The sequence below is a fragment of the Ammodytes marinus genome, assembly GCF_949987685.1.
Source record: "Ammodytes marinus genome assembly, chromosome: 23".
NCBI classification, from domain to species: Eukaryota; Metazoa; Chordata; class Actinopteri; order Uranoscopiformes; family Ammodytidae; genus Ammodytes; species Ammodytes marinus.
The window spans coordinates 14511979-14533445 of NC_137227.1; the positions used below are offsets into that span (position 1 = coordinate 14511979).

The 21467-nt window shown below is 41.0% G+C and overlaps 2 protein-coding genes across 2 annotated transcripts; one reads left to right on the forward strand and one right to left on the reverse strand.

The window, feature by feature from the left end:
* Positions 1 to 4826: 4826 nt before the first annotated feature.
* On the reverse strand, positions 4827 to 16756 carry pik3c3 (phosphatidylinositol 3-kinase, catalytic subunit type 3). The gene is made up of 25 exons (XM_080051770.1): positions 16417 to 16756; positions 15945 to 16133; positions 15466 to 15609; positions 15169 to 15298; positions 13580 to 13666; positions 13164 to 13259; positions 12990 to 13061; positions 12781 to 12885; positions 12533 to 12625; positions 10068 to 10253; positions 9392 to 9522; positions 8876 to 8957; positions 8687 to 8754; positions 8486 to 8591; positions 8134 to 8250; positions 7688 to 7819; positions 7425 to 7553; positions 7203 to 7272; positions 6902 to 6966; positions 6725 to 6809; positions 6407 to 6481; positions 6146 to 6314; positions 5726 to 5816; positions 5458 to 5583; positions 4827 to 5127 (listed from the first exon to the last, which is right to left on the reverse strand). The coding sequence occupies exons 1-25, from the start codon at positions 16479 to 16481 to the stop codon at positions 5113 to 5115; spliced, it is 2628 nt and encodes an 875-aa protein (XP_079907896.1). The 5' UTR covers positions 16482 to 16756; the 3' UTR covers positions 4827 to 5112.
* Positions 16757 to 20172: 3416 nt separating this feature from the next.
* msmp1 (microseminoprotein, prostate associated 1) lies at positions 20173 to 21467 on the forward strand (the record flags this gene model as incomplete). Its single annotated transcript, XM_080052239.1, has 3 exons — positions 20173 to 20281; positions 20386 to 20494; positions 21296 to 21467. 3 exons carry the CDS (start codon positions 20173 to 20175, stop codon positions 21465 to 21467), a joined length of 390 nt encoding a protein of 129 aa, XP_079908365.1.

Sequence of the window (21467 nt, forward strand, 5' to 3'; positions counted from 1 at the left end):
ATTAGTTGATTCAGATGATTAGGTTAAGAGCTCGTTTAGAGTACCTTTTCATGATATGCAAATTTTTTGAGATAGGAATTTGGGGTTTTCATGAGCTGTATGCCAAAATCATCAGTATTAAAACAACAAAAGACCTGAAATATTTCAGTTGGTGTGCAATGAATCTAAAATATATGAAAGTTCAATTATTATCATTACATTATGGAAAATAATCAACTTTATCACAATATGCTGATTATATGAGAAGGACCTGTATATATGTATATAGAAAAAAAACCTCATACCAAAAATCTTGTTTTTTTTTGTTTAGAACATAGTAGCAAGTGATTGATTGTAAAATAATGCAGATTTCTAAAGGCCTCCAACAGGATAGAGCATTATTTTATCCAAAATGCTAAAAATAAATTGACTAAAGTGAATTAAACTGTAGCCAATGGTCCCTTCGTAAATCAGTTCAGGGTCAATCAGTGAAGGAGGGAGTTATTTAGATCCTTTGGTTAAAGCACTAAAACAACACACACACACACACACACACACGCACACACACTCTGTTACAACTAAAAGTCCTGCATTGAAATAGTTAATAACATCAAAGTATATAAGTATAACTAGGAAAAATGTAATGCAGAAATATGTGAGTCAAACTATTATGTATTATATCATTAGATTATTGTTACTAAAAGCTGGATTTTACTGCCTCAATTCGTTTTTGCCTGGATTGTTTTTTTTTTTCTTAATTTCTTCTTTTTACCAAGCAACAGTAAAATCCAGAGCACTCTGCAGAATTATTATAAATGGAATAAAACAATGAAGAATCCTGGGACCAGCTGGAAAAAATTCCTTAAACGACCAAATACCTCAGATGTATTCAGTCGGTTCTTGACTAAATGTGCTCTGTTACATTCCACCATTGGCTTCAATGAGTTTTCTCTAGCTGTTGAATCTCTGGGTTTATTCTGAAAATGGCCTGTGTTGTTGCAGAGCCGGACAGTGTGGACCCAGGACGTGGTTTCCTATGTGGAGTTCTCCGGCTTGTCTCCAGGTCAGAACTACTGCGCTGTGGCAAACTTCTCCTTCCCAACCTTCTCCATGGCTGCTTCCCCAAAGTCTGCTCCTCAGTGTGTGAGGACCACTCCCAAATCAGGTGAGAACATTAAGATTTTATGAATAGTTTTTTTTACTTCTAAAAACTCCATGAAAAGGAGATCAACATCTTTCCAAAGCTGTGTTTTCATTGAATCAGACATGTTTTTTAAGAGCGAGATAGTGAAAATCTTCAGACAATGTTTTGTTTGCAGTAAACCAAAGATAATCATTTTCTTGTCTTATCTTTCTTACATAAACTTAGCTTTTTCCAGTTAGAGGCTGGGTAGTTTTTGGTTAATAATTGAAATGTAAAGATCTTAGAAGGGAAAATCATTATTTGTTGCTCCACATTTTAAGAGGTCATGAGGCTAAAGGTTTTTGAAATATAACACATCATGGTCCTTCCTTTGTTTACCTCTTTGGTGCTTAAAGGTGCTACGAGGAACTTCTGAATATTTCTTAAACAGTCTCATTTTTCCTCTGATGATCATAAATTACATGTAACGGCAAACAAGACCATCAGTGCAAAGAATTCTATTTTTAAATAGTTTCTTAATGCCTTTGTCATGGGTACGCTCACCCAGGAACTACTACTGGCGTAGTAAAAACATTACCGCTTTAGTCCAAAGGGGTCGCTCAAATTAACACAAAATGAAAGTTCCTTGGCAAACCTTTAAACCTATGTGTTTTCTCTTCAGGCCTGCTGCCGGTGCTGTGTCTGGTTATCGGGCTGACTATTCTGCTCTTTGCTCCACTTCTTCTAACCCTGTTTGTGCGAAGACCAAGACGAGCTGCACCAACCCCTGAAAATCAACCCAAGACTCCGGTACCATTTTATTTAGTTACACTTTTTTACAAAACATTTTTTTCTGCATGACATAAAACTGAACCAATATTTCTTTCTTTCGATTAGGCGTCCATTCACATTCACGACCCAGTGTCTTTGGTCCCTGTCGCCCTTGTGCCTGTCGACCATTGTGACATCCACCTGGATCTCCTTGACGACCAAAACTCCACCGACTCCTCCTCCAGTCTGCCCTCCCAAAACGATCTTACTTTAACTTTGGGAAACAGCGGTGATAATCCCAATCTGGACTCACACACAGCTGCAGTGTATTGGGACAGTGGTGGGACAGAGCTGGAGCCAGGCCTGGACTCTGGGATCAGCATCCCACCAGTGTCTCACTCCTCGGAGGAGACATGTCGGACAAATGGGGACTGATGCTTAAAGACTAAAAGACAGCTGCCTTACCATGAGTGTTGCTATGTAAAAGGTATGTGTCACTCAACAGGGGGGTTGAAGGGGCAACTGACTGTGCTCTATGCCTCTGCAAGTGTGACCTACTGAAGTCCACTTGAAATCTCCTGGTGAAATCTTCTAAAAGCAATGGAGAAGGCAAACAGTTCTGTACCAAGGTCACTCAGGCCAATGCCAAGTTTGCGATACTTTGAAACAGTACCTCCAAGACTCCAAGACAGTAACTCCATTTGTCCACCAGAGGGCACTAAAATAATTTAAACTGTAAAATGTCACACTAAGAACATATCTTTGTCATTATTGATGTGATAATTGTGGTTATTATCATATCAATCATATGTTTGTTTTTACGAACAAAATTAGGCATCCAAATTGAGTTTTGAGGAGCCAGTTGAGGTGGTTCGATTGTGGTCTAATTCGGATGCCTCGTGGCAGGATAGCCATAGCCCACCTGACCTGGGAACAAAATTTTATCAATGTTTCGTGACATTTAGGGCACCCAACAATTGAAGAAAAACTCATTAGTAGCTGAATCGATCACAAAATGATTTCCTGAAGGTCAATAGACTGTGGTGCAGTGAGGCTCTAGCCTTTTGAAAGCAAAAGCTCGCTCTGTTGACTTGAATGGAGTCCATTATAAGGTTGATGAATGAAAACTAATTGCGAAAAAAAGTCATGACCCTAGATTGATTTCCCTATTGTGAGCCACTGGATGACCTCTAACATGTAATTATGTTTTATGTGATACAAGAGTGTGTTTTAAACATATCAGCACATTCCTTTGGCTGTGACCGCCTTTCAGATATGAGTCACAAGTGCTGCGAGAAGAGACTGGTGAGTGAGATTCACCAATGAAGCGGAGATGGTTTATCCCAGTTGTCCCAGAGGAGCTGTTTTTCTGTGTATGTATCACTGGAGAAATCTAAATCTGGTCGCGGTTCTAGCCCCTCTTATGCGTTTTGTGACGCTTGACTGTCCGGCCCAAAACCATAAGCTTCATAAATAAGAACTGGCCCCCCACATACAGCCAACAGCTCCGTCATGCTGCTCTCTCCCCCACCTCAAAGTGATAGCAGAAGGTTGTTTTTTATTTCATTCATTGCTCTGAAATGTTTCTGACTCACAGCCCTCTTACCCGTGAACGAATAGGAACATCTTGACATTGTGCTTTTCCTGCCTTCTGTTTTTCTGCTGGTGTTGCACTATTTCCGCAACATTAGGGAACACACTGAAGCCTTTTGGGTTTTTTTGGCCGTCCTGCATTGTTTGTTTCCCCTTCTACCACAGAGACCTGGGGGCTCATCCAAAGCGCTGCGTTACAAGGCTTTTATCAATAAGCACGCTGCTGACACTGCGGAGAGACGGTTAATGTCTTAAGCAAGAAGCTGGCCGTGTGAACGAGCACCTGACAACACAACAGTGGAGCTGCTGTTCCTAGAAGTCCAACATGGTTGGACCTGTTTTACTTTTCAGCAATTTGCTGATGATACACTTACGCTTGTGTGTATTTTTTTGGAAGGGAATTGTAGTGTGTTATACACCGAGCAAAAATAGAGGCAACACTTTTGCTCAAAATGCTCAAAAAATGAAATCAAAGATGTAAGACTTTTAATATGTACATAAAAGGCCTATGTCTCCTAAATTGTTTCAATCTGTGTAAATAAAAACATCACCTATTGTTGAGATAATGCATCCACCTGACAAATGTGGCATACATATATATCAAGATGCTGATTAGACAGTAGGGTTGTTGCACAGACTGTGCCATAGGCTGGTCACAATAAACGGCCTTTTCCCCCCTGCTCTGTCAGCTGCTCGGCAGTGGTCCCATTTTAGTGAGTGCAGAGCACGTTCCTCGGCCCTTTATTATTTTGTGTTGCATTTGCATTGCAATTGTCTTGAGCAAAAATAGATGACAGTAACCCTTCAATAACAGCTGATTAATGTTACACTAAAAGACTTGAATGTTCCTATTTCGGCTCACTGGACTTCTGAATTAACTCCTAATTTAATACATTAAAGCTTTTATTTTAAATGTATTATTTATGCTTTGTTTGCTTTGCGTTAATCACTGGCTGCATACTGTATATGACAATAGAAAAAGCAGAGCTCACACATCCGATTACACTGTACCTTTAAGAAAATGTATATCTTGTGCTTGGATCACATGGCCTGACTTGGCCTTGCTGTTTCTAGAAGGAAATGCTTAGTCACTGGCTCTGTGACTCACCAGCCCTTTGGAGGTTCAACTTGTTTCTACCCCCAGCGTCGACAGGACGACCGACCGCAGATGGTCAGCAATGCTCAATTAACAAACTTGTTGTGCATCATAAACGCTGCATAGCTGCACTTCTTTGGGCTAAAATGATGAAAAATACACACTGCTTTAAAAATACACTTGAGTAAATAAAATCCAAAAATGACCAAAGACCTGAGCGTCCACTTGTATCAACAGTCTTTTATTTGGCCATACATTTCCATTCACTCAGTTAATAATTAATATACATTATATATATACATGAGCAAACAAAGATATGTTTGTCTTTGTTTAACCATCTTTCAGTAAAGGTTGGCAGTGCACTCTTGGCCTTTTTAACAGTGTCATTGGGTTTCTTTCTTTCTTTCAACCTCTTACTCACACGCGCGTACGTTTCACCCACACACGCGTAGGTTGCACGCACATACACACACATACATACATGCGCCGTGTCAGTTGGGTCAGAGTCGTTCTATTCAGCTGCATAATCTTTATCCAGTTCAGTCTCTGCTCATCTGCGCCAATACTGAAAAAAACAAAACAGGAACATAGTAACTTCAGTGTTGCATGTTTCTGCTTATTCCAAATTGTATGTCATTAATATTACGGCTGAATGATTTTCAAAGCACTGTTTTTTTTCAGTTTACTGCATTTATACGATTAACTCCCGGAGACAACATCTGCTTTAGACTAAATCTGATAAACAAAATCGTCTCAATTTTTTTTGATCACATGTTTTTACTTATCCCAACCCACTGACTTGGTATGTTACATGGGCAATGTTCAGTAAGTGTAAACAATTCATAGTAATAGTAATGTCTAGGAACCTCTTGTTTCGTGTGTTGTGTTCAAGTACCTGAGCAAACTTGTGTATCTGCTCGACCACAGCAGCGAACAGAGCGCCCACACTCTCGTCTATCAGACTCTGCATGTAGTGGACCGCCTCCTCGTCTGACAGGTCCAATCGGAACTTGTCCTGTACCTGGAAAGAAAAAACAGTATCACTCATAGTGACATTTTAATATTATTGCAGGTACCCCAGTATCATTTCTTGGCTCAATCTATTTAGTATGACAACTAAACACAACTGTAAATATATGTTTTTTTTTTTTTAACAAACGTACCTTCTTAACGGTCTTATCAGGCTCCAGGGCGATGTCGGGAATATTGGCGTCCACCATGAGAGAGAACAGATTCAGGATCAGGTTGGAGTATCTGAAAGAAGAGAAAAAAGGGAATTGGAACATTTGAACTCACTGGTGAAATATGTGTGGTGTGGTGGTGTATGTAGTTTTTTTTTATTTTGTTGCATCTTCCTTACAAAGATGAAATGAGATCATTCTGAATTTTTTCTTTTTATGTTTCAGAATGGCGGTTTGAAATGTTTTTCTTTCATCCTTCGGCTAAGTTCACGTCAGTAAATGCCTTTTATTTTGTTGTTCAAGTTTCTGCCACTTTAAAAAGTTTGGCCAATAAAGTTTAAAGTTGTAAGAAAAGAAAAGAAATGGTAAATCCTTGTGTATGTGTGCTTCCTTTCCCCTTACCTCCTTAGGTGCAGGAAGGCGGTGTAGCATTGCTTCCTGAACTCCTGGTACTGTTCACTCTGCATGCCTCCCATCCCCTCCACCATCTCTTTGCTCAGCTTCATTGGCGGAGGCAGCGGCTTGGGGTCCCGGCCCAGAATGTAGCCAAAGTCAATGTGGAAGAGCTTCCCTGTATGGAGAGATATAATATTGTAAAAAAAAATGGTTCCATAAACCAGTATGATATTTACTCACCATCTAAAAGTAATGCGTTTGCCTCACCGGTCTTTGTCAGAAGCAGATTGTCCAAGTGTCTGTCTCCCACTCCCAGGATGTATGTGATGACACAGTAACCAGCTGCAGGGAAACGTTGAGACATTGATTAGACAGTTAGGGCCTGATCTACAGTACTAAACGTTTGTGTGTGTTTAAAAATGTGTGCAAACTTGGTTTCACCCACAAAAAAAACATGCAAGCAGATCTATAAATGGTTTGATTTGTGTAATATAACACTGCTCTGTCCATTTAGTACATGCCCTAATGAATATGCAATATCGGGCGTTTCTTCCAGAGTATGCAAAAAAGTTTAAATTCTCTCACCACAGCTCTTGACGTAGGTGTCCATCACCTCGGAGCTGATGCCATACGGCCCTTTTTCACTGGGCGCATGTTTCCTGAAGAAGCTCTGTTGATATAGTGAACAATGTGATTAAAATGACTGGCTACGTTGTTTACATGTAACAGTGGTCCTGTTTGTTTTCATACAACTCCATTCACCTGGATGTTGCCTTCGGTAGCCAGGACCTCGGCAACGGGAACAGACTGAACAAACTGCATGAAACCTGGAACGAGAGTATAATTATTTTGGGGCATTAAGTAGTGGAAAATGTTGAAATTACTTTTCTAATGTGTTTATGACATTGTTCTTTCAACAGCTAATTGGGCTGCTTTTTTTAATGTTTTTTTTATTTCAATGGGAATAGCAAATAAAGCTTGCATTACTATATTAATTAATTTAGTTTTAATCTGATCCTTTTTTTTCTACAATACAAAGCGATTAGTGGTCACGACTTCTTACCGTGCTTGGTGCTGGTGGCTAAAACTTTGTAAGGTGTCAGCTTCAGGTCCAAATTCTCTTTCCTCAACAGCTATACACACAAAAAAACAAGACGCAAATGTTTATGACATTGAGAAAAAAAAAGAACTAAAATAAGCAACATATGTAAAAATAATAAAACAGTAGTGTATCTGCATGATCGACAACATTATCACGAGATATTCAAAGAGAAGATTTTCTTACTTTGTCCATGAGAGAGATGATCTGGAGGATGAGCTGATCCTGTCTCAGGTCGTCTCCATGTTTGAAGATAACTGGATACATGGCTCCGTCCTCCGCCTTGAAGATCAGCTTGGCGGGCATCAGAGCGCTCTGACACACACACACACGGGAAAAAGGTGAAAAATACTTGTTAACAATGTGTCACACAGATACTGGTTTTAGTTGAAACGAAGCCCTACAAAGTGATAACATGATTTACTATGATGTAACCTATTTTCCTGCACCTTGAATAGTGTTGCTGTCTCGGGGACGATGCCTCTGATCCTGATACTAGGCTCCAGGGGGAGAGGAATGGGCTCGATCTCAGACAGGTTCACCTTCTCATTGTCGGCCAGCAGAGCCTGCAGACGCTCCGTCTACACACACACACACACACACACACACACACACACACACAGGGAGGGACTGCTGTTAACACAACTCTAAAGCACCAGTGTATTCACATACATGTGGTAAGGCAAGGCAAGTTTATTTTTATAGCACAATTCAGACACAAGGATATTCAAAGTGCTTTACCGGGGCATACAAATTAAGACATAGGAAAATATTTATATTGCATTAAAGAGATAAATAAACGGCGTGAAAACAGGCAGACAAATCTAAATAAATTGCATTTAAAAGAAGATAAAAACAAGTTAGGAGAAGAAATGTGTATGTGTTGTGTTGTAACCTTCTTCTTGCGATTGCCGCTCTCCCTTTGCACGGCCTTCATCAGCTGCACCAGTCTGTCTACGAAGGTCTGCTGGGCGGCCAGCAGCGAGCGCATCACCCTCACACACTTATCACCCTGGGAGGGAACAAAGACGAGGGTGTGTCAGAAGATGAGGGACAAGGAAATGTATGTGGTAGTTCAGTTTGCTGCAGAAACCTATACAGACATGTATCGGAGTGAAAAAAAAAAGATTAAAGGAATTGTAGGCAAGCATTTTTTTTTAACTTTCTTGCAGAGAGGGTGAGTTCTCAATTATTTAGCTTAGCTTAGCATAAAGACAATACAATGGGAAATAACAACAACCCCTGACCTTGAGTAAAGCCTGGCTGAACCTCCTCATGACGTTGAGGTACATCTCGTGGGTCTTTGGATCCCTCTGCTGCGTGTCCTGATCCTCACACTCCACTATCACATACCTTCACAAGACATTTATTCACAGATGTGTAAAATAGAGAATTAGCATAGGCATTGACCATAATGGTAAAACTAAGCTGTTTCTAAATGTACTCACCAATACAAGTAGTTGGCGAGTGTAGAGTTCTTGCAGGCACGGGAGATGAGAAATGTGCACAGGTCTTGCTACAAGGCAGACACAAATAATACGTCAATTTCGTACTGAAACAAATACTATGTTTATCTACTGGCCCTTTGGGATTCATTTTGATAAACTGTAATCACCTATGGGGAAAGCTTCTCTTACCTCTTGATTCTCACTGTCGGCTCCCTCTTTGCCTTTCTGTGGAGCAGGGGAAGACCCAGATGTGCCGGACAAGATCTGGGAACTAAATAATGAAAAGTTAGAGAACATTGCAATTAAAAATGTAAGCAAATTTTACTTAAACTTATTTGATGGTGTGTTCACTGTTCAGTAATAGAAAGTTTAGATCTGTGAGGTTACGTCAGTGCTTTGCCTCAGGATTCTGGCCAGAGCTGTTCATAGTAACGCCAATAAAATCATAAAAACCATAAGAGATCATTACGGCTTCTGAAAGAAAAATAAATCAAATCTCGCAACAGCAGCAAATGCTCTTCCAAACCAAGTGAGGAGAAGTCCTGATGTATATTTAGATCCAGGGGGAAGTGAAAAAAACAAAACAAGAAACACTCATCGACTGACCGCAAGAGGACCTCACACATGTGCCCCTGCGTTGACTTATTTACAACCCACACACGCAGCCCGGAGTAGCTGTTGTAACTTCTGCTCCAAGTTACTGACCTGTCCAGTGCAGAGTCATCTGAAAGCCCCTGGCCGTCTCTCTTGCTGCCTGGCTCCAAGCCGCCCTGAATGTCATTGAAGTTCTCGTACTTTAACGCCTGGACCAGCTGGAGGAGATACATCAGCAGGTCCTAGTGAAATAATTAATGGAATAATTATGGTGATGGCACAATGAGAGTTTCTTTCCAAAGTGTAATGTTGTTGATGTTGATTAAGGCCAGAGTTAAAAATCTATATTTCATTTGACAACATATTTATGTCCAAAGATTTTAACAGAACAGATTTTGTATTCAGCATTTTTTTTCCCATGTTATAAATTAAAAAATACTATGTTCGGATCTTAAAAATGCATTGTCGTCTTGTTTTTTTTCATCAAGAACAAAGTGTATCATAAATCCGACAATTAACTATACATGAACAAATCCTTTTCCAACAACCTTCAGAAAAGTGCTAAGAATGATAATGGAACGTTGAGTTGATTGTAGGGGCTTTCAAAGTTGAGATTTTTGGTTGTGAGTATTGAAAAAAACAATGTTTTTACCTGCTGTGTTGTCTTAAATAATAATAATTTCCTGTGAAAGTGTAATTAATACATTGAAAAAGTACTTTCTTCATTATCTCATTTCTACAAATGTAATACACACAGACAGAATCATCATAATACAGTCCGCCTTACCTCATCGTCTGCCTGCTGCAGCCGGGCCACAGCGTAGCGTCTGACCGTGGGGTTGGTGAACCAGGAGGACAGTAGCTCCAGAGAATCCTCCACGTCCATGGGCCTCCACTTGCCCAGCAGTTCCAGGGCCTGTTTGGCCTCCTGGGGAAGGTCCCAGTTCACACACTTCAGGAACTTAGTCAGCGCCTGGTGGGGAAGAGAAGGGAGCATTGGACATGTGCAAGGTAGTAAACACATTTGATTTTAATTTTATAATTTTTACTTTATTTATGCTCATTTACAGGATAGACCTAGCCTGGTCCAACCAGACCATCGTACTTCATTTCATTTGTACAGAAGGTCTGGAACTGCTGTAATTGGCAAACGTTCACTCACTTGGAGGCGGGTGTTGAAGTTTAAAACTATTGGATCTGCCCAGTGCCACTCTGGATTAGCCAACCAATCGCATAACGTTTGGTCGTCACGTGTGTCATGAGCCGGCTTCTGACGGTGCGTTCAAGTTGGACACTAGGGAACTCGGAAATTTCTGACTTCACTACAGATTGTGGTCTATGGATCTACCGGTACCTGGCAACGGTAACTTGCTAGAGCCTAACGTTTAGTTATTTGGACGAGAAAGGTTGTCGGCGTCCATACTTTCGCGAGCAGATGCACTGGAACACAGACAGGTCGGAACTCGGAACTACCAAGTCGGAAATCTCCTTCTTCCGAGTATAAAGGAATGCAGCATTCAACTGAAACTGGAGCGTGACTTCAACATCATTGTTCTCAGCCACTCGCTCTGTTCGCTGATTGGACGGCCGGAAATTTCTCAGCTAGATTCCACTAATACCACCCAGCCCCAGACTGACTACTGAAAAATTGAAAATTTGGCCAGAAGTAGGTAGGCGGGCGGAGCCAGGCTAGGATAGACCAGATTCCAAGTAAACATACAGTTGTGTTCAAAATAATAGCAGTGTGTTTAAAAAAGTGAGGAAAGATCACTGGCTCCCGCATTGATTTCAAGATTCTGCTCCTCACCTTCAAGGCCCTCCACAACCTCGCCCCTCCATACATCTGTGAACTCCTGCACACCAACACACCCACCCGCACTCTCCGGTCCTCCTCTTCCATTCAACTAACTGTACCGCCCGCCTGGTCACCATGGGGTCCAGGGCATTCAGCCGATCTGCCCCCCACCTCTGGAACACCCTCCCATCTGACATCCGTAACTCTGACACTCTCTCCACTTTTAAGTCTCGTCTAAAAACACATCTTTTTAAACTGACATATTCATTCTAGTTCATTGTCTCCCACCCATTTCACCCCACTTGTGTAAATTGTTTCAATGTATCTTGTTCTTGTGTTTTTTATGATTGTTGATTTAGTTTTTTAAACACTGCCCTGTAAGGTGACCTTGAGTGCTATGAAAGGTGCCCTCAAATAAAATTAATTATTATTATTAAAATCCTTATCATAGCTTTAATTCAGTGCTTGGGGGTCGTCTGACAAACTGTCTGCGGCCCCTATTCAAGCCACAGTACACTTTGAAGACAGTGAAGCATGGTGGCGCAGACATCATGTTATGGGGATGTTTCTCATACTATGGTGTCGGGTCTATTCATCGCATACCATGGATCATGGATCAGTTTGGTTACATTTAAATACTTGAAGAGGTCATGTTGCCTTATGCTGAAGAGGAAATGCCCTTGAAATGGGTGTTCCAACAAGTCAACGACCCCAAACACACCAGTAAGCGAACAAGATCTTGTTTCCAGACCAACAAGATTAACGTTATGGAGTGGCCAGCCCAATCTCTTGACCTTAATCCAACAGAAAACCTATGTGGTGACATCAAAAATGCTGTTTTTAAGGCAAAACCAAGAAATGCAGAGGAATTGTGGAATGTAGTCCAATCATCCTGGGCTGAAACACCTGTTCACAGGTGCCATAAGTTGGTCGACTCCATGCAACACAGATGTGAAGCAGTTCTCAGAAACAGAGGTTATACAACTAAATATTAGTTCAGTGATTCATAGGAAAGCTAAATCTAAATGCATTTTTCAGTTGATACAGTAAATGTTTGAGTTGTAAAGAAAAATGCAGACACTGCTAATATTCCTTTTTCTTTACTTTCTGTAAAGATATAGAAACATTTGACAAAAGTTACTTCATATTTGGATTTGGAATAGAATGTGCAATGTCCCCAGTGCATTTGCGTGTTTGGAAATAAAAGCTATTGTTAGGATTTTGATCTTTACTCATTTTTTTAAACACACTGCTATTATTTTGAACACAACTGTATACTGAAATTAAATGGCAAAATAAATACAATATGCAAGATAAACTAGGTAAGTTAAAAAGTGCAGGGTTAGGGTTAGTGAGTACATTTTGCTAAACCGGATATACATAGGATTGTAATCTGTAATGATGATTGTCTGGGGATTGTAATAGAAACCTGAGCATAGTATAACAAACACGCTCACCTTCTCCTGTGTGGTGAGGTAGTATCTGAACTTCCACACCAGGTCCTGCTCTTCTGAGCTCAGCTGTTTAGTTGGAGGGTAGCTCACAATGATCTGTTGGTGAAAAAGGAGATCGACAAATGCCAGAGCTGTTAGCAGTAATCAAATAATCCCAAGTGGGACTGCCAAAGTACTTCATTGTTGCATAATGCCTGCATTCTAGTTCTACATCAACAGTAGCTTTTTGAGGTCCCCGGCTAGTAATTTACGTTAAGCTGGTCACGTGTGGCCGCGTTGGGCTTCAGGTCGTGGTCCGAGGGCCCACTGCGGAGGCTACGAGCCAGTTTGTGATGTTTGCTCTCAACCAGGTTCTCCTGTAGAGACACAATGAATCGGGAAAATACTGTAAACTTGTACAAAAACGTCAGTTCCAACAATGTATTTGTGTTTTTTTTAGTGTGTGTGTGTGTGTCCTCACCATCCCCATCTGTGGGTCAGGGACTTTGACGATGTCGCAGCTGGTAAGGACAGGTGAAGCGTCATCTCCATCCTGAGCACAGACAAAGCGCGTTATGATACCAAGAGAAGCCGGCTTTATGGATAACACATGCTAAAAGGAAAATAGCCATTGTGCTTATAGATATGGAGTCACCTTTTCATAATAGACAATGCTGTATTCCTTGTCATTGGTTTTGACCCGGGGAAACTCCACCATGAGGTACATGAAGTTCGAGCTGCGTTTTTCACTCTGCAGACAAATACACCAAGAAAGCTTTTGAATTGAATTCCAACAACAACAAAGTGTTGATAGAAGACTTAAAAAAAAAAAAATGCATTTACAAAAAAATATGCTGAAGCTGATCAGAATGTCATTCATATCAAATGAATGGCAGGATAAAAATGTTGGCATGATGATGGTGGTGGTGAATGAAAAGTTATTAGAATTGATGCTCTTGGGATGATTCAAATCTTCATTGTTTGATTTCAGTCTGGAACAAAGTGACTTTTGCCACGACTACAGGAACAAAAAAAAATGCTGTTTTGAAAGTCCAGCTTGACTCAACTCACCTCGTTGATCATCTCTATCTCTCTGAAGGTCAGACGGTCCAGCCAGTCCACCTTGACCATGTGGCCCTGTCGATGGGCTTTTGTCAGCTGGACGCACAGAGAAAGGTGGGAGACCATTTATTTAGAAGAAAATACAGATATATTACAGAGGTTGATGTTATGTTTCAGCAGAACTGCATGGTGGCTGATGTGCAAACAGCTCCACCAATCATGCACAAACCCAGTGCCTGCAGCCAATCCAGTCGTCAGTCAGTGTGGGTGAAGGGAATGTAAGCAACACACATTTGGCCAAGAAACAGGAAGCCCACAACTCAGCTGGTTAGAATAAGTAGTCACTCTTTAAAAAAACAACATATGAACTGGTAGCAGCCTGGAAAAAACTTGAGTTATGAACAATTCCACTGCACTCAAACTGAATGCAAGAATTAAACAGTGGGGTTTTAGGTGTTAAAAGATTAAGAAATACCAAACCAATCCGATAATCAGATAATGGTAAAATGCAATGGACTGCCTCCCCTAAATATTCTAGAAAGCTGCAGAAAATTGACCAACTTCATTTTGTGTGTCCACATAAATTAGAAAAGCATGCGCGAACACACTAATGTATGGCAACAGCAGAACAATTGTGTGTGTGACGCTTTGAAGAATGTGGCCATACACCTTTACAGGCAAGTGTTCACACCGCAAAACCTGGGTCAAAGAATATTTGAAAATGCATCAAATGGGTTTTTACAACTTATGGGTTTCCCACATAGAACAATTCAAAGTGAGCAGGGATTCAACATATGAAGGAACGATGTGCTTCCCTGACACAGTATGATTTGTTCATATGTGGAAAAAACCAAGGTACTTACATTTATTTGCAAATACGTTTGGCCCAAGGCCATCTTCACACACAAAGACTCACACACGCATACACACTCTGCATTGCCCACTCTACTCCTCCACTTGTACTCACATCACCGAGTACCTCCAGGTCAGGGCCCTGGAACAGATGATGATTAAGACACGTGTCTTTCTCTCCTCCACACACAATGTTTCTTTCCCCACATCCTTTCTATCAGCCACTCAGTCCTTTCCTGTCCTTCTCCTCTATACACCAATACAATTATCTCTCTCTGTCTCTCCCTCCCTCTACAAACCTCAGACCGGTTCTCCTGTCTACACACACATATATGCCACATACGTCAGGGGCTGGGGGCATCAAGACCAACTTAAACCTAGTGTCCGCCATGTTTAAAAACGTAGCGACATAAAGAAACATAATCGCATTCAGAAAAAATATGCTGGTGTTTGTATGTTTATGTCGGCTCACAAAGTAAAGCCATAAGCAACACTAGGGAAAATACGATGTATTTGTATTTTTTTTTTTGTTGTTGTTGTTGTTGTTGTTATTTAAGTTAGTCCTAGCATTAACTCGGAGAGAGCAGATGTATACAGATGTTTATAGTTATGTCAGGACTTTGCCCTCTAGCCCGTGGAATAGCAAACTGGTTATTAACAGGATCGCAAGTTAAACCGGCGCTAGCACCGGCCCAGAACTAAAACCTGGTTTACGTTGGCCCTGGTGGAGTAGTGCAGTGCTGTACCTTGGCCAGTCTGCCCATCTGGTCCTCTGTCAGGCTGCTGCTGGTGCGTCCCGGTGTGGTGGTGGGTTCCCCTCCGTCCCCCTCCACACCCGGCCAAACCTTCAGGTCATGCATCCCTTGTCGGAACATACTAGAGGAAGACAGAAGAAGGTGTTTGATTTTGCACTTCTACATAAAAATATCATTAAATGCAGCTGTGAGGAGTCAAAGCTGATTCTTTAACCTGGCAACAGAAACACAGATCTTTCTAACATTGTTTTATTCTATTATTAAGTAATGGTGTGAGGTGGGACTCACCCATATTTGCCAAACAGAGTGACAGTGGTTCCACCAACAGGGACAGCTTTGCCGGGCCCATAGATGTCCCACACTGTGAGGGCGACCTGGGCACTTTGAGGAAGGTCCGGGTACTTGACCGGCAGCCGGAGCCACTCGTTCCAGCTGCACAGGACAGCGGGAGAGGAGAGAGCAATGTATAGTAGAGGAAGTCTTTTTTTGGGAAGCGGTTTTTACCTAATTATAAACAGTGCAGGGAATATTTTTGGGGATTTCTTTTGCCTAAAATGTATAGAGACAGGATAGACACTGACCCAGGGCAACACTACTGCAAAGAGCTGAAGACTTCATCTATTATTGTCTGCTTTACTAATTTAATATTTAGACCTAACTGAAAAAATGCCATACTGAAAAAAGCTTCATTTTAACAGTTCATTATCAGTGTCATACATCAGATGTAATATATGCAGAAACAAACAGAAAGAGAGCCCGGTTCTTACTTCCAGCGTGTGCTGAAGGCTTTGTACGAGGTGCGGACGGGCAGAGCGAGAGGTTTTCCTTCAGCGAACACCTGACAGGTGACGTAGAGGTCGGAGCAGTTCTCCTGGTACAGGCCGGAGAACCGCAGCATGGGGTCCTCCAGCAAAGCTTTGTAACTCTTCTGCTCTCGCTTCCCTTCTAAACTGCCTCTGGAAGAGATGAGACAAGGTAAGGAGGTGAGGACGATGCTGTTTGCTGATGTTATAATATGTAGGTTTGTGTTTGTTTTTTTCTTAAAAAATTTAAATCCCCATTTAAAGCCTAAATGTCCTCACTTTACAAAAATGTCCTTACTCTACAAAAATGGTCCTGACGAAGACTGATAAACAAGTTCACACACAGCAAACATAACGAGCAGCATCCTGTCAAGTCACAAGATCTAGATTAGACATCGCTTGAACAAAAAGCGACTCATTCAACGCACAAACTTACATCTTAAGTTGAACGTTGATGTCCATGTCACAGCTGTAAACATAGTTGAATTTATCAGTGTCCATCTTGCGACGGGAAGACACTAATTTCAGAACATAAACCTAACGACTTCAACATGAAATCCCGGACGGTTATTTGAGACTTTGCGACAAGGCCTCGGCTCAGCACAACACAACAACCCTCTTTTTAAAGCCCCCCGCTTAAACCACTACTCGCACGAATAGCTATGTTATCGGCCCGTATTTAGTTGTAAAAATATAGCTTTGAATGGCCTGTATTCACGGTAATAACATAATTTAAACGGCTGTCTCGCCGGTCATGATTTGATATTTTTTGATGGCTACACAACAACACAGCATAAACAGAAATCTACTGCCAGGCTAAAGGAGTCGATTGTCGATGCAGTGCGATTGGGTAATGTAAGTAGGCAATCATTGTATCGTGTATTGATTATTATAGCCTGACGAGATCAAGGAGGAAGTAGAGAAGAGGCGGAGTTAACGTAACGGCATGCTTATTAAAGGGACAGTACACCTAAAGGAATCATGTTGATAAAGCTTTATTTTGTCTATTAGAATTAATATTCTGTATTGAAATTATATAGTATAATGCGGTGTTTTGTCCTAGTAGGAATAATAAATGTTTGGTAAGTGAGCTTTAAAATGCAATAATATACATAATATATTATCTATCTATCTATCTATCTATCTATCTATCTATCTATCTATCTATCTATCTATCTATCTATCTATCTATCTATCTATCTATCTATCTATCTATCAATCCAAATTGTATACAATTTACTCTGGTGTGTATTTATTTGTAGGTTATTAGTAGTGCCACTAAAATCAAATCACATTTAGATATTTGTATGGCACAAGAGAGATACAGTAGCCTAACCTATTCTCCACTATGAAAGAAAATACTTGATGCATATGATCAGGTACATCTTAGGTAATGTGAAAATACATTCTAGGCATAGGCTACTATTCACAATTGCACTGAGCTAATTTTTTTTCTGAAAGTTATACAATTTTAAATTAATTATATCAAAATAAGACATTTTTACAGCATGAATTTGCCATGGAACAGTTTGTCTATATGAAAGATATGTATTTACAATTTCGAAATCCCAACAATAACAGTCCTATTCCTCCTCTCACACCAAACACGATGACAGCACCATGCTCTTCCAGACAGGACGTTATCCCCTGTATTAAAACACACTCGTCACCAATTAAGTTCATAAGCATGAAGGGCAACAGGCGTGTGACAGGAAATTCTTCATCTTTGGTTTTCGGTAAATCCCTCCCTTTTCGTCATGAATGACGACAACTGGTTGTCAAAGTCGGGGTGGGGACTCCTTGTTGACCCAGAGGTCAACACATACCTAGCTTTAACTTAACGAAGCAAATGTGCCTTTAAAACACCATAAGTAACAGAATCAGAATCTAAATAAGAATCAGTTTAAGAGGAAATTGACCTCTGAAATATTATAATTACCTATGTTATATTAATGATAATAATATATTCGATTTATATAGCGCTTTCCTCGCACTCAAAGCGTTATACATTGTATTATGTCAATGGCAACAGTACTTGAATTGCAACAAGTGTTTGTATAGAAACAAAGTACAGAGATGGGACTGTGAGTCATATGAAGAATGAAGAAGCACCCCAGACGGGTGATAGACCTATCAACACTACTGTGGGGTAACCGAACAGAAAGGCACGTCAAACACCCCAGGTTATGGGACCCCGGGGCCCTGAGAGGATTTTTCCAATGATCTCGCACCTCAAAGCTTCAGAAACAACTGGAAGAAAATGAGCTAATGTTCTGGTTGGCCTAAGGAGCCGCATTGTCAGGTCAGATTTTATATTTTTGACATTTTGTTTTTGTTCTTTTGGATAATTTGTGAGAGAAGATGACACACAGTTTCCACTGCAAGGCACACAACGTAATTGGATTTTTGGGGCTGATTCAGCTTCCTGAAATCAAGGATATCCAAGCCAAATTATGTAAACAAGCGCATGGGTTCTTAGTTCACATCTCTTGTATTAAAATAGTTATACATTAATACTGGAAAAGGGTAAATAAATTACAATTTTTTTTTTTTTTATTGTTCAAAGTTGAACTTGAAGACTAATTTCCTGACCTTGAAAATAGGTTTGACAATGAGCACTGTTAAAAACAATAAAACAACGTTGATTAGAAAGATACAAACAATAACAAGAGTTTTGGGTCAAATGTATTGGAGCAGTTCAACATTTTGTCAAAATGATTTTTACTCTCATTTGTCTGGTAAATTAGAGCGGGAACCAGCAGACGCTTAGCTTAGTTTAGCACGAAGACTGGAAACAGGGTGGCAAGCTAATGTCAGATTATCTCATATTTCCATTGATCCCTGCTATGAAGACGTTAATATAGTAAGTATATTATTTAATGTATAATTATAGGTTAAAGTCATCATATGTTGGGGTTTGACGTCATCAACAGCAATGCATATACATTTATGTTTATAGACCATTGTCTGTGTGTGTGTGTGTTCAGCTGAAAGGAAAAACCAGCGCTGCTCGTCATATATTCTCCTTGTATCTGAACTGGAAGGAGAGATGATCGTCATTCTTCCACAAGATATTCCTACTAATCTCCCATAGGTGTTGGACTGGATTGAGATCTGGTGACGTATGGTATGTTTTTTCCACTCATTTTTCAAGGTTTCCCCCTGTGATTAAGTCATCAAAATAACACACTGATTGGAGCAATCAAGAGTTGAAACCATCCCGCTTGGATCAGCTGAAGTGCTTTTAAAGGTGGAGTTGTCGATTCTGGAGAATGGTTGTTAATTGTCAAAATACTTTTTGTCAAAATCAGTGAATATCTCCTCACGATCTGCTACCTTTCGATACTGTGTGTGCAAAAAAAACGTGTTTATACCCAGCCTAGGCTCGGTAAACTGGTAAACAAAGGGTATGTTAACAAAGGGGTCCCACCGTTGCTAGCAACATGCCCGTTTACTGAGCCTAGACTTTGTATTCACACTTGATTTTTTTCAGTGCACACACAGTACGGACAGGTAGCATATCGTGAGGAGATATTCACTGATTTTGACTAAAAGCTATTTTGACAATGAGCATTCTGCAGCATAGCTGACTCCTTTAACTCTATATTTCCAGTAAACAAATGTGATTTCTCAATTTTCAGTGTTGTCAAAGATCATGTATTCGACATGTTGCATAAGTCACATGCATCTTCGGTTTCTGGACAGCGGCCTGGCCGGCAAAAACCCATACGAGAGTTTTGAATGGTGATGCTGCATGTTTAATAATTCCAACCCACCCCACTTTCTCTCTCTCTCTCTCTCTCCCTCTTCCTCTCTCCCCCCCCTCCCCCCATCTCTTAGTCACTGCATGGATGTGTCATTGTTTCTATCACTTCGGAGGTCCATGCCCGCTGAAGCGCAGCGAGGTGATCTCCAGAGTGCCAAACAGGCGCCAAGATACAATACAAGACCCCCCCCCCCACACACCACCACCACCACACAAACCACCACCCACCCACCCTCCCCATTTCCCCGATGGATGGCACCGCTCACACCTTCCCCAGCCAGCCAGGGCCTGTGTGGGCCACATGACGGAGGTGCTGACCCCACCTCCACGCCGCGCTCGTAAAGCCTCACAATATATAAATAAGGCAGCAAAGGGACAAGAGGAACCAGAAGCTGACCTGACCAGACCAGACCAGACCATATGAAAATGAAGATGGAGTTTGCCAGAGTTAACTTGGTACTAGCTGCTGCAGGGTTCCTTCTGTGGACCAGTGGGTGCTCTGCTGCACCCACAGAATGCCACTTCAACTCCAGAGGTAAGATTCCTGGGCCCATAGACCTAACATTGCCTCAATGAATAATGTATATGTATCTCTCCATTCTTCTCTCTAACTTGATGCTTGACTGCTATGTGTTCCAGCCCTGTGTGTGTTCGAGGGAATCCAGTACTCGCTGGGTGAGACCTGGATGGATAACGCCTGCATGCAGTGCACCTGTCTGCACCCTGTCGGAGTGGGTTGCTGTGAGACGTGAGTACACAAACAACCAGCGGGGTTTGGTGTCCAGATGCTCGCTGTTACTGTACTGTAGACAGATTTAGAGACACTGGACAGTAAAACAGTCAAAGTTACTTCTAAATGTGTGTGTCATCATGGGGACAAATTATTCAGTTTCTTTACTTGAGTAAAATGAAAGAAATGCTTTGTTTAAAGTCCCGCTTCCAAAGTTTACCCTAGATTCAGCAACATGTATCAAAGTGGTAAATGTAAATGTAGTCATGATGCTGATGTAGAATAGAGCATTTTCTGAGTTTTTATATATTACATGTGTGTTATATTACTGTTTCAAAATTATAACTAATGTAAAAACCATTTGAATAGTTGAGCTCACATGTCTACTATTTAACTATTAAATAAAGGCAGTTGAATGAAAACTATAGTGAATAGCCTAAAGTGGAAGTAATCAATCAAGGATTTAAGTAGTCAAAGCTGTACTTTACACAGAGGCATTAAAGTAAGAGTAAATGTACTGATGTACTTTCCAGCACTTGCATTATCAAATTATTAAAGAACATTTTGCATGCTTTTATTTATGCCCTTTCCTTGGAAATATTGACAACATTTTGGAAGATTGAAACCATAGCCTACAACCTGTTGAATTTGCTACAGGTGAAACCAGATAAGAAACTGATTTAAACAGTGTTAGGAGTTAGCTGCCCCTATTTCAAATATTGAGGCAGTTGTTTGGCCATATTTGCTTTGAAAACTGTAAAAAAAAAGAAGGAAAAGCCATTCAGTCTGTTATCCTTTATCTCAATAATAACCGTCCAGAGTGCATCGTCCGGTGGACTTCCCAGCGTACTGTGAGGTGCGTGTGGAGGCGGTGACCTGTAAAGTGTCCCTGGTCCAGGCAGCCGACCCGCGCCTGCCCTGTTCCCCCGGTAACGACATACAGGACCCCAGCCACGGATCGCTGCAGCTGCAACAACAGCTGGAGGGGTAG